Source organism: Oratosquilla oratoria, chromosome 16 (genome assembly GCF_046742065.1).
Source record: "Oratosquilla oratoria isolate Oo_2021 chromosome 16, ASM4674206v1, whole genome shotgun sequence".
NCBI classification, from domain to species: domain Eukaryota; kingdom Metazoa; phylum Arthropoda; class Malacostraca; order Stomatopoda; family Squillidae; genus Oratosquilla; species Oratosquilla oratoria.
In genome coordinates this window covers 63,977,387-63,991,588 of record NC_134792.1, presented here as the reverse complement: position 1 = coordinate 63,991,588, position 14,202 = coordinate 63,977,387, and the positions used below count along the sequence as shown (strand labels likewise).

Below are 14,202 nucleotides of genomic sequence, written 5' to 3'. Positions count from 1 at the left end.
TGTAGCTTGTCAGCTTAGGCCTCGCGGGCGACCGCTCGGCCCAGAGGCCGACGATCGTATGGTAGTCGTAGTCGAGCGGGTGATATAGGCTGATAAAAACACTGGCGTGTGTTGGTTCTACTTTTATTATGTGAACTACTTATGTGTTTTCGGAGACCGACTATGGAAGAGTGGAATGTGGCAAGATGGGGCAAGCTTGTTATGTCCCTAACTCTTGGAGCTGGCACGCCGTGACTGACTTCGTGGCCTGCTTAGATCTCATTGACCACTCTCCCGAGCCGGGTCGCGTCGGATGCGAGCCGGCCTCCTGGCTATGCGCGCTGTCCAATCACCTCTTAGGCCTACAGTCACGTGACCTCATATGGGGCGGAGTTAACCCTTGAAAGATGCTGGGAAAACCCGGACAAAGGGAGCGTCCCTAAAAGGCTTGGCGTGCCCAAGCCAAGCGTACGGTACACGCCAAAACCAAACTTGCCACAATCGCACCAAGCCAGAATAAAACCAGCAAACCTAGTTGAGCTTCATTCGGCTCCCTACACCACCTAGTCAAAGTAATTAGTGATTATGTTACACGTACGTAAGGGTGAGTGCACAGAGAACGCTGGTTTTCTCGCGCGAGCAACTAGAGTTGACTGGTGCAGACAGTGTTAGATTCTGACGCTGGTAGGTGGCCATAAAGAACGCGGGCAATCTGTTTAGAACAGCACGGGGAAGGACATGATTGGCTTTGCTTTTAATGCCTTTGCTGTTGTACTTCTAAATACTACTAAAACACACAACGAAAGATATTGTTCATCATTGCTATTTGTCATTACAATTCACTGCACTTATCGACAAGTGTTTGGGTGTATATATATATATATATATATATATATATATATATATATATATATATATATATATATATATATATCGGAAAAAGTGTAAACATCAGACTCAATTCAAGGGTTTATTTGAACGACGATTCGATTCCCGGGAAGTGGTAAACCTAGGAAAGGTTCACCTTTCTATCACATATATAAAGCAATCCTCTTTACAATATTAGATAAAATACAATTAACATGAAATTGTGGCACCAAACAAAATAAGTTTATATGACTGTGATCATAAAACAAATGTAGCAAAATAACATCATTATGTAACACAAATGTAAAAAACACCAGAACAAGGTCCATGTACGTAAACTGAGAAGGTGGACCAAATGTCCGTAATGAAGGAAGGGGCAAAAAGAGGAGGAAAATATATCAAGAACAAATGACTAAATTGCAATCAAACTCATAAAATGACAACAACATAAGATGAAAAAAAAACAAGGACGTAGAACCTTTCTCCAGTCACACCAACAGTATCGAACCGGCCATTCAATTTTCAATAGAACTGGAGAAAGATTACCAACTGCAATTCCTAGACGTCAACGCCAAGCATGAGGGTGACACCCCTAGGACAAGTGTCTACAGGAAGCCCACACACACACAGATAGACTCTTAGACTATGATAGCTACCATCCAGATTGCCTCAAGAGAAGCGTGATCAGGACTTTATGGAACAGAGCAGATAAAGTCTGTTCTACTGTGTAATCCAAGAAGGCTGAAAGGGAATATCTTTTACAGATCTTCCGGAACAATGGCTATCCCAGCAGAACTATACGGAAGTGGACAAAGACACGACACACCAACACCCCAGAACAAAGACCACACACGACACCGAGTCACAATCCCTTATATCAAAGGCGCCTCCGAGATTAGTGCCAGAATTATACGAGACAACGGAGTACAAGTGGCGCACAAACCCCTCAATACCTTGCACCGAAATCTCACCAAAGTCAAAGACACTGAAGAACATACACAATTGTCCAATGTAGTTTACCGCATTGGCTGCACGGACTGTGGCACGGAATACGTAGGAGAAACTCAGACGAAACTAGTCACAAGAGTACAAGAACACCAACGTGCAGTAAGGCGAGACGACCTGAATTGTCCCTGTACACACTGCAGAACACCAACACAGCATAGATTGGGATGGAGTGACATTACACAAAGAAAACAAGAAAGACTATTCTTGGAAGCATGAGAAACCAAGAGCAACTGCATAAATAGATGCATTGGTCTCAATCCAATTCATCTAGGGACGAGGAGTCACGCAGTCTAATTCCTATGATTTTTTTCTTCCAGTTTCAGTCTGCTTTACGACCTGACATTTGTTCACCAGGTGGCTTTTGTCCGACCTCCTTTTTTTAAGGCGGTCTCCAGTGCAGCTTTTCAACTGCCCTTTTCCAGATTTTTATCCCCCCTTTTTCAGTTTTAGTCTTTTTCCTTTTCTCTTTTCTTTCTTTTTATCTACTTTTTATCTTATACTTTTGTCACTTTATGTGTTAGGTTGCAATTTAGTCGTTTGCTCTTGAGGCCTTTTCCACCTTTTGTTGCCCGGAACATCGCAGACATTTGGTCCACCTCCGTTTGCGTACTTGGACTTTGTTATGGTGTTTTTATGTTTGTGTTACATAATGATGCTATTTTGCTACATTCATTTTATGATCACAGCCATATAAACTTATTTGGTGCCACAATTTCATGTTAATTGTATTTTATTTGATATTGTAAAGAGGATCGCTTTGTATATGTGATTGAGAGGAGAACCTTTCCCAGGTTTACCATTTACACTTGACATCACGATCTTGTATCCATTATACCCCCTGAAGACGATTTCTGGACGGGAATCGAAACGTCGGGCAAATAAACGCTCGAATTAAGACTGGTGCTTACACTTTTTCCGATATGGACCCAGACTCCAGATCTTCACGTACACACACAGGTCACTAATTTGGGTCAAACTTACCCCCAGAGGGAGAGAGTCGTGCCCAGTGCACTTCAACGTAGACGGGAGGAACGTGGACCCAAGGGCGTGTGCGTAGCGACCTGTCAAATTTGAGCCTTTTTTTTCTGATTTTTCACATTTCCGCCTGTGGCACCCGTCCCTTTTGGCTGGGTGCTGTCCCAGTGCAATTGGCTGCAAGCTTGATGGTCCTCCACCTGTAGGTGAGATGGTAGCCCAATCGGAACAGGTCATGAAAATGACCCCCAAATTCAAATGGAATCACGGATTTTGCCCAAAATCGTCGTGTCACCGATTTGGCCCAAACTTACCCTAGAAGGTAGACGACAGGAACGTGGACCCAAGGGTGGGCGGGTGGCGACCTGTCAAATTTTAGCTTTTTTATTCTGATTTTTTTCCCATTTCCAATTGTGGCGCCCGTACCTTTGGCATGATTGCTGTCCAAGTGCAATCGGCAGAAGACCTGGTGACCCTCCACCCATGGGTGAGATGGTGGCCTAATCGGAGCAACTGGGCAAAATGACACCCCGCCCCCGAAAAAAGGGTGGGTGGGAGAATTTTGCCCGAAAATGTCAGGTCACCGATTTGGCCCAAATGTACCCCTAGGGGAAGAGAGTCGATCACCCTACCTGCCGGCCGCCCCACCCTCCCTGCCTGCTGGCCGCCGCCGCAGCAGCCTGCTGAGCCGCCGGCACCCACTCTCCTGTTGGCCACCATCACTACCCTGCCTGCTGGCCGCCGACATCGCCGCCGGCCTCCCCTCCTGTTGAGCCGCTACCGTCGCTGCAGCAGCCTGCTGAGTCGCTGCCTGTCCCCTCCTGCTGGCCGCCGCCACTACGGCTGCATGCCCCAGTCTGCCCGCTGAGTCGCTGCCGCATGTCCCGGACTGCCCGCTGAATCGTAGCCGCAGGAACCTGCTGAGCCGCCGCATGTCCCGGACGCTCGCTGAGTCGCCACCACCCGCCCTACCTCCTGACCGCCGACCTCCCTGCCTGCTGGCCGCCACCACCGCCACTACCTGTCCCAGACCGCTTGCTGAGTCGCCGCCGCATGTCCTAGACCGACCGCTGAGTCGCCGCCGCCTGTCCCGGACTGGCCACTGAATCGTAGCCGCAGCACCCTGCTGAGCCGCCGCCTGTCCCTGACGCCCGCTGAGTCGCCGCCACCAGCCCTGCCTGATGGCCGCCGCCGCCGACCTCCCTGCCTGCTGGCCACCGCCGCCGCCGTCTGCCCTGCCTGCTGGTCGCAGCCGTCGCCGACCGCCCTGCCTGTCGAGCCGCTGTCGCATGCTAAAGCTGCCCAGCCGCATGTCTATGGACAGCGGACTGCTGGATCAGCCTGCCCGTCCATGGACCACTAAACACTGGTTCACCTGCCCGACTACAAATCAAGGGTGTCAGCCACTGGACACACACATGCGTCCAATGTCAAAATTCCATGGTATCGCGTCATACACACTCTCCAGCAGCTATACATTTTCCGGCAAGAAATGATACTTCACCCACCAATATGAAACCAACAGAATCTGTATCGTTCCTCCATCCCCATCACTAGGGCTGGGGATTATGTAGCTCCTCACCTCCTCATTTCTCTCTCTATCCAGCCACCCACCATACTTTCAGACACTTCATTCCAAACATGTTTAAACTTCGCCCCATACAATGTAAATGGCACAATCCTCCTTTCATATAATCTATTTGCATCTATTCACATATACCCATTTCTAATAACACTTTTCAATCCAACAAGAAAATTACTTTCCTCACTGAACAGTTTGCCTCCACTCTTCCCCATTTCCTGCCACATGCAGCTCCAAATATTTAAAACTATCGACTTCCTCCAGTCCTTTACTCTAAGACTTCCAACTCACTGCCACCTTTGTATATCTCATAATTTTACTTGTACCCACATTTACCTTTGTGGTATAGTGTTTTAGCCTAGGGTACTAGAATAGGGCAGGGCACCATAGTGTAGTGGCGTGCCCTGACCACCAGTGAAGCTCTCCGTACAAGGACCCCTTTCATACGGCCAACAAAGTCATACTTGTACTAGGCGTGGCAACGTCTTCGCCCTATGTAGCGAGAGATACTGCCCCCACGCCAGACGATACCCATCTGTCTTTCCATGCTCACCTAGCGCTCCCATGTACGCATAACCCATTGATTGATAAACGAGTAAACCGTCCCCATCGCGTTTCAAATGTTGCCCTTTGCTTGCAGGATAGCATGCAAACATAGCGCAGTGAGTAGGATTGCTTGCAATTGCTTGCAACTTACAACAGTGAAAAATGGGACGATACACGAGTTGGTGACGCGTACATGTACGAAACACAGACAAAACTAGACGAATAGACGACATTGTACGTGCTGTACCGTGAGTGCAGTGCCGTGCAACAGTGTGCATGCTGGACCGTGAAATGCCGTGCGACGGTGTGACGCGCTTTCGTCGACACGTAGTGGTGCGAATAAAAAGGGGCCTTTCATCCCACTCCCCTGGATACTGAGCCTCCCACCCGAGCACTACCCGCCGCGAGCGCAACCCGTGCACGGAGCCCAGCTGACCCACGCAGGCCACGCCCAACCAGCCGAGGAACTCACAACGCCTCAGCTCCCTCGCTGCAATACGTCACTGCAGGAGGTAGTGACCAACTGCCGCTCGCACCTTCCTCTCCTTCGGCTTGGCAATGAGGGTGACAGTCTCGGATGTCAAGGAGGACCCGCACGCATGCGCCGTATTGGCATGTCAAAGGGCTCCATGACAGGCGCACACACCCCTGCCTCAGCGGCTCCCCGCCACCGCACCTTCCCCCGGGAAGGCTGGCACCTGCCGCCCGGTGTCCGACGGCTCCAATCGCCCCCCGCCCTGTCACGTGTCCTCGAGCTTATGCTCCTTGACACAGGTGCGGACATCACGGGGATAGGCACTCGGCACCTAGGCATGTTGGGGATATCCAGAGCCAGCTTACAGCCGCCGCTCTCGGCGCCGACGTACGTGGCCGACATATCTCACATGCCCCCCGCAATGGGACGCTTCCGGGCTACCTTGACGCTCGGAGACAGGGACTGCAACGCCGCCATACGGGTTCACGGAGGTTCCAAACACTCCTCCTCTCCTTTGGCTTGGCCATAGTCCCCACCCCCACCCCCACCCCCGACTTCCCGAAGCCTGTCCTGACGGTGACATACACGAACAGGTGTGCCGAGCTAACGATACCCGTTGACAGCTCACCAGCCGCCGCTCGCGACTACTGTACTTCCTCTGCGTGCTGATCTCCCAGAATGACTCCCACACCGCCCTTCTAGGAAAGATGTTGGGTCCCTCCATTAGCATCCACCTGAAAGCCGACGCGGCACCCCTCGTTGCCCACACACCCGGGCCGATACCGTTCGTATTTCAGGATCAAGTGAAGGAAGAACTTGACTCAGTTGTGCAGCAAGGCGTCATCACGCCTGTCGGTGAGGCGAGCTCTGTCATGGCCGGCTGTACTGGGGCCTTTCGACCCCACCCTTCCAGTGGCACTACAGGCTGATGCGTCACGCCTCTATGGCATCGGGTACGACCTCTTCCAGGACCACGGTCAGGGACACTTATGTCTTGTCCAGTGTGGCTCGGGGTTCCTGACGGACGCCGAAACCCGGTACACCACTATCACTGGAGATGCCTGCTGTCACCTGGGCCGTGTCCAAATGCAAACCACATCCGTTTGGATTGCCCCACTTCGCGTTGATGACGGACCATGGTCCACTCATCCCTATCCTCACTTCAGGAGCAACGTCACCGGCAACGCTGGCCCTTCGCGGGGACGACTCGTCGCCCGACGCCGACAGGACGCTTCAAAGGCTCCGGACCACCTACTTACCTGGGTTTCCTCCGGGTTCCTGTCCAATAGTCTCGCCCTACCCTACTCCCCACCCCCGTATCGGAAGCTCCGGGACGTCCTCTCCGTCGACGGTGAACCGGCGCTGTACGGCCAGCGCATCGTCGTCCCCGCCGCCCTACGGAAACACCCACCGGCCCCCGAAGATGCCGGCACCCATTGAGTCCCATCCTTCGGTGGAGGACCTGCGGTCCTCGTGCGCGGATCCCTCCACCGCTCGATTCGTGAATAGGCATACCTCTCGCGATGGTCCTACGAGTGAGGTGGGAGGTGTGGTTTAGTGCTTTAAACTAGGGTACTAGCATAAGGCAGGGCACCATAGTGTAGTGGCGTGCCCTGACCAACAGTGAAGCTTCCCGTACAAGCACCCCTTTCATATGGCCAAGAAGGTCCCTTCTCATACTTGTACTAGGCATGGCAACATCTTCGCCCTTCGTAGCGAGACACTGCCTCCTCGCCAGTCGATAACCATTAATTAACGTAAACGGCCCCCCCTCCTGTGTTTCACTGTTGTCCTGTGCTTGCAGAATAGCATGCAAACAACCTTCAACTTTCTCCAATCACATACCTTCCCAGACTCTGTCACTGCCTTATTCCCTCCTCTGTCTCCATCACAGGTGCAGTGGCGTCTGCAAACAGGTGACATGTTTCTCACAGAATTCTTCAGTTCATAGAATTTGGAAGCATAGGTCACAGCTGTAGTTATATCACAGCCTTTTTAAAGCTTTGATAACCTTACTGAAGCTATGAGATAGCAGGTTATTACAACCAAGTAACAGGGTTTTGAAAGACAACTGTTATTTGTCATTTATTTATAAAATTGTATAAAACATCATCTGCAGTGGCAGTTATAATAATTAAATGTTATCATTAATGTATTAAAACTTACTGTTTCATTAGCAATTAAAAATAACTTCTTACATACATACATTATCACAAATTGTTTAGTGGCGAAATCACCATGCAGGAAGTGGAATATATTTTTGGGGCATAGGTAGATTAGGAGAGGGACTTTCATTTAGGGGTTGGAGAATAGGGAGGGGGACAAGAAACTAGGGATCTTTAGAAATATTCTGTATGTGCAGAAGTGGGAGTGGGTAGGTGAGAACTGGAGGTATGTTGTGCATGTACGGATGAGACTGAACATCTGGGGAGTAGGAGGAGGGGATAATTGCTGGAATACCTTGAACACATCTCGATGATTTCAGTATGGGGTGGCTGTAACACTGTTATACAAGAAATACCACACATATGGTGCCATATGTCCATACCATAATGTGGAACATCTTTTGTAGAAGGAAACTGGCTTAAGGAATCTTTTTGAAAATCAGTGGGCATGGAATGTAATAAAATGGAGGAGGGGGGGAGGAAAAAGCTTTTGACATGGGTTGAAAAAATGAAACTAGGATGTCACTCTTAAGTTTGAGAAAATAATATGAGCTGAAGGGTGAAAATATTGTATACAAGCGATGAGGGTATATAAATTATACATTCTCTGACTCGTTCAAGTCCACACACTGCATATATCTAATTTTTTTTCTCTCTCTCTCTCTCGTAAGAATCCCATTACCACGTTGATTCAATTCTTAGCTGCAAACCATTAGCTGCCTTGATTCCTGCTATGAGACACATTCATAGTTCAAAGTATTTACGACATGGTATTAGTTTAATCTTGCACACTTTTTCAAGGTTGTCTGCGGAACTTGATTTATTAGATGACAAATTGCAACAAAACCCAAAGCAGCACTGGCCGAGCTTCAAACTCTGAACCATAAATGCATCACCTGTATTTGCCAGTCATGTGACTTAGGAAAAAATCTGTATTACCTTCGTCGTGATCAGCACCACCTCATCATCCCTTTGGCACAATGGGTAAGATCCTTAGCCACATATTAGAAGCCCTGGATCGGCATAATGCGTGGGTTAGTTTAAACTTATGACTAACAACATATCAAAACAGTCCTACTCAGGTAGGTTACTTCTTTTCTTTATTCTTTCACTGAGAGGCACAGTTTATCATACAATATCTCAGCAGGCCAGTCAGTATACATATATGTGTGTTCATGTGTATATGAGTGTTTACAGTATCTTTTCCCATGAAGAGTTAACACCAACCCAACTATTACTGGTGGGATTTATTCAATCAAAGACCAAAAGAAAGAGGGAGGGTGGGACCAACTTCCTTGCTTCTTTTGAAAAGACATCCCAGTGCTCTACTACAATATGAGTAATTCTCCTTCCTCCCTCTCCATTCATTTCTATCCAAACGAGAACGTCCACTTTACTGGTTCTTTTTGTTCCTTTTGATCCACCCTCCCTTTCTATTTACTACACATTTCTCCTCTTCAAATATACACATCTGCCACTCCCTTTTTTTTTTTGTCCTCCTTTCTTCATTCCACACTTGCCTCACTCACTCTTTGAACAAGTCTGCCTTTTTCCATTCTCTTTAGGTATCTAAAACAGGGACCCTCTTATCTTTTATTTTCATTTCTCAGCACCCCCTTTTTATATTTTTCTAACTTCTTTCTTAGTTGTACATATATGCCCATCACACAGACCATCCACACTACTATTACCCTTTCATTGAGACAATCCCAGCATCACAATATACTATACAGCATCATTTTTATTATACTTGTATACTTTCCTGCTGATGAAATTTTTAACTCCTTGCAGCAAATACCTTTTTATTCCATACCTGGATTCCCCAGCTGGGAATGCTTGAGACTCTAATGATAACAATGAGCCTTTACTCCTTTACAGAGGCTCTCTAGAAAAAGTCAAAAGGCAGTTCATAAAGACATAGTCAGGTCAAAGATATAATAAACCTGCTGAACCACTGCACTATAGACAGAGCTCTCTTCACATGTATGAGAGTGAGGAAATTGGTCTCACTCTTCCCATTCCTATTGGTTTCTGGAAGTACTGTTGATAACCTCCATCATAATGTTGTTTCACATATCCTGTATCTGGCCTCACACACACTTTTAACATTCAGGAGCATAATCATTAACTTGTTTCATACTGCACTCCTTTCTTAGTATAAGGAAGCCTGAACTGAGGGGTGACACTTTGTTGTTGTGTTCTTTAGGCTCCCATAAGGGGACCCATGTATAGGGAAGGCATTAAGTTTCCTGTACCTTGTGGAAAGATGTCCTTTCACCATCCCATATGGTTAGGAAACCTATATTTGCAACCCATACCTGTTTTGAAAAACTACCGAAGCAGAAAAAGTATGTAAATATACACATATTAAACATTTTATTTCATCAACAACAGTTTTCCATATGAGAGATGTCACCAACCCAAACATCTCCATTCTCTTTCTCTAGGGAGGGAGGGAGGGGGGAGGAAGAAGAAGAAGAAGAAGAAGAGAAAAAAAGAGAGAGAGAGAGAGAGACAGACCGTGAGTGAGAATAATTTCCTTGCCCATAACTATGTAGAGTGAAAATTTAAGCATATGGACACCTACCCTCTCTACCTCTTTTTATGAACACTCTTCAGTTAAAAAATCCTATGTTGATTTCTATTTCCATTTCACCCACTCCTTTCCCATGTACTTTCTGTATTTGTATTTTCAGAGGCTTCAATCCCTTTCTGGGTGTGTATGTGTTATGGCTCAGAACAGGCACCAATATCACATAACCCACTTACATCAACCCTTCAATCTTGGCATCTTGGGAATAATGATAATATACTGCACTTAAGCATTTACCATCATGTTTACCCCCACAATTGTTTTTCTTCTTCAAGCATGACATTATAATTTCCCTACATCATCTTTTAAAGATTTCTCTTCCTCTCCTATCAATCACCCTTGCCCAACACAATTTTTTTTATAAATATATTCCCTTACATTCCCTTTATGCATCCACACAATTTCAGCAATAGCCTGTCCGTTTCTTCCATCTCTGGTAATATGACACAAATCCTTTGAACAGTTCATCTCCACTGCTATTACTTTCTTTCAACATGATATTTCCACTGTTATTCAGCACCATCATGGCATCCCATATATTAACTGCACCTCCCTTTATTACAACTGACATTTTTTTTTTTTAAATCTATTTTTCCCAACTTCAGAGCTTCCTTTTATCATCTGGTGCTACTGCACCCATTTTCAAATTATCTAATCACAACCTATTTCAGTTAATTTTCTAATAAACTGATTGTTATGGCCTCATATTTGTCATTTTTATTTTTATGAGAGCAAGGAAACTATTTGCAGTTTTTCTTTTAGTTTTAAGGACTGGATAAACCCCATAACTGATGGTTAGGTTGGTGCCCCAATTCACAGGGAAAAACTGTAGATGAAAAAACATGCTTGTATATATGTATATATACAATTACATACACACACAGCAGATAAATGGAATGACCTCACATGGGAGGTAGTACTAGCTCAAAGTATACATTATTTCAAAATTGTGATAGGAATCATCCCAAAGTAGAAATTCTGGGGGTAAAATTGGGGCTCACATTAATACCTCAATCTTTTAGGACACTGACATAGACACACACATGGGCACATATGCAGACACACACAGATACACACGAACATACATGATAATGATATTCAAACTGGAGAAAAGTACAAGAGGAAATGAACATAAAAGAATTACTGGTACAAGAAGAAAGGTCAGCAAGAAGTCTTTCTACATGAAAGTATTGACACATGGAATAAGTTAGATGAAAATATAATCCAACGCTATAAATGAATTCAAGCCAATGTTTGATAAATGGAGGAAGAGAAATAGGACCTCATGAGCATAGCTCCAATCCCATACACTACAACTAGGTAAAACTAGGTAAATACACACACACACAAATGCACCCACACCCACAACCATTTTCTGTCATAGACCATTATGGACAATTTTCTGTAACCCAAATATTGGTTTGTTGGCAAATAATACAAGTTGGTCTAACACTCAACAAGGGTCCCATTTCCAATATGGGGCAAGCTGCATTGCTGCAAAAATTGGTTAGAAAAGCAGGAAAATAGTTTTTAAACTTGGCAATACTTGCCTTGTGGCATTTTAACCTGAATACTTCAACTGTTAGAATATTCATTAGAAAACACTGATAAAGATTCTTCTGATACATAAAAAAAAAAATCCTTTCCTCATACTGTATTTGTGGAAGCCTCTCCTTCAGGGTAATGTCTGCTTGAAAATGATCAAACAGAGTGGTCACATGGACAAAAAAACTCCTGCACAGATCATCACAAGCAAGATCTTAATTACAATAATAATTATTACCTCAAGTTTCATTAATTGGAAACCTGCAGCCCCACTGTTCTGCAAGGGTCTTAAGTAACCTGAATACAGTGATTGGCTGATCTATTGACTCAAGAGGTGGCATGCAGTATGAAACTATAAAAATCCCTTCTCCATTAATGGTATAAATGTTTAATAAAATGAATTAATGGACGCATCTGGTTAAATGTATTGTTTCTGGCTTATGGCCAAACCAGAAAATATAAGCAAAAACATGTGTGTTTGTGTACATGTGTAATTACAAGTGTTTGTGTGTGTGTGTGTGCACATGTGTATCATCACATGAATAGACAAAATTCACTGAATCCTCTATCCTTGGTGCATTTCCATCAATAAAAGTACTAGGTGAATGTTCTACTTGTATTAAAAAGAGAAATTAGAACAGACTAGTGTCAGTGCGTCCTCAACAAGTGTTTGATTAAAATCTCCCCCGAATGCATGGCGCATGTATTTTGGACCATTCCCTGGTCCAACAGCTGGTGATGACAACCCTGTCACACATGTAAGACACATTGTTACATATGACCCTAATATCCCATCTGTCAACAGAATTGAATTATTTTCATAATACATACATACATGTATGTGTGTGTTTGTATGTGTGTGTATACATATATATACACACATACATATACATACACATATACTACATAAAACTATTTACATTTATATGTACATTCAGTTACACAAGGTCATATCATTCACTCATGAAATTAAGTGTCTTTCAAGCGAAGCACCTTAGTAAGCTGAGAATTATTTCACAATATGGCATAAAACTTCAAAATCGAGTCTTCAGTCTTGGCTGACATTTACCCCATCTTCTCCAGGCCAATGGAAGCCGAACAAAATACACAAAAAACAAGGCTACATGAAAAAATGTATAAATAAAATGTCTAATTTCCCCCTCCCACTAGGCACAAGGTGATTTACTATATTTTCTTTCTCTTAAAAAAAAAATCATAACATCTGGAGCTCTTGTTTTGATAACTTGCTGTTGTGAACAGGGCAATGTTCTAAGATAGTTGTTCTGGGTAAATCCAGATCACTTTATTCTCAATGAAGTATCTCCTCAACTAAATAAAAGTGTCTATAGTCACATGGAACAAAAAGTTATTCAAAGTTGTTCCCCAGTGTTGAAGGGATTAAGAATTGCCCAAAATTGTTGACTCGACACTTTCAGAGTTTGGTAGTTGATCACTTAGTTAATGAATCCAAATTCGGACACATAGGTAAGTACACTTCCTAAAACTTGTCTTCAATAACTAACACTACGATGTTAAAAGGAGACCATTTCAAATTAGAATTAAAAACGAGTTTATCTTTGAAAACTATAAAACTAATAGAAGTTCATAAGAAGGTTTGGTCAGATATCTTGATATTTTTTTTTTCTCCAAGACAAATACATCAAAACCATGTTTCCAAATGCAGTTCGTGGTAGTCTAAGTACTCCTTATCTCATTCCTTTATTTTCTCATCATTTTCGAATTCAGAATTCACCTCAGAGTCTTCTATATCACAGAGGTTATCCAGATCGGACGTTGAAGTATTGGATGTGGCACCCCACAGGGATGCCCCTTCCTCCTCCTCCATTCCTGAAATCACTGACATATCACCCCCAAACTCACTGAATCGTTTTGTGACATCATAACGCCGATTATTTTCTTTGCCCAGACCAAGTGGGAGTCCCGAAGCCCCAGTGGCAGTTCCATTGGCGAGGAGGGGTGGGCTAGATATTTGGGCAGTGTTGGAGATGGTTGCCATAGTGGGCACATTCGGTGAGGACTTTTGGAGACTTGGGACACGATAGGGGGAGAAGGGTTGCAGTCGCAGAGGTGGAGGAAGGTCATCAGTATGGTGGTGGGTGTTGAGAAGCTTTCCTCGTTCATCATCAGTCTCTGTTTCACTGCCCAGTTGGATACAGGGCAAGTACTGGTTTGGGTGTGATTCATACCTACAGAAGATAAAATTGTAAAATTTGTATTATTCAATTTCCTGTCACATTCTATATTCTAATCATAACATTTCCAGCCCACCCTTAATATATCTTCAGTAAATAAAGGCTTTGGTATTAATGTGAAATATTCAAATTAATTATACAACTATATTCAATGTAGAATAATACTGCTATCATGGATGTTGAGTGTATCATATAGAGAGATGTGTTAGTTATATTTGCATACAAACCACTCATCTTCATACTACTCAATGTGT

The 14,202-nt window shown here is 44.6% G+C and overlaps 1 protein-coding gene across 5 annotated transcripts in view; it reads right to left on the bottom strand.

The window, feature by feature from the left end:
* Window positions 1-8,200: 8,200 nt before the first annotated feature.
* Window positions 8,201-14,202, bottom strand: part of kug (FAT atypical cadherin kugelei) — a 406,977-nt gene continuing 400,975 nt past the window's right edge. For all 5 annotated transcript variants that reach the window (XM_076200002.1, XM_076200001.1, XM_076199999.1 and 2 more), the window contains one exon: window positions 8,201-13,942. In XM_076200002.1, the coding sequence (XP_076056117.1) occupies window positions 13,447-13,942 (496 nt within the window). In that variant the 3' untranslated portion in view covers window positions 8,201-13,446. The remainder of the gene's footprint in view (window positions 13,943-14,202) is intronic.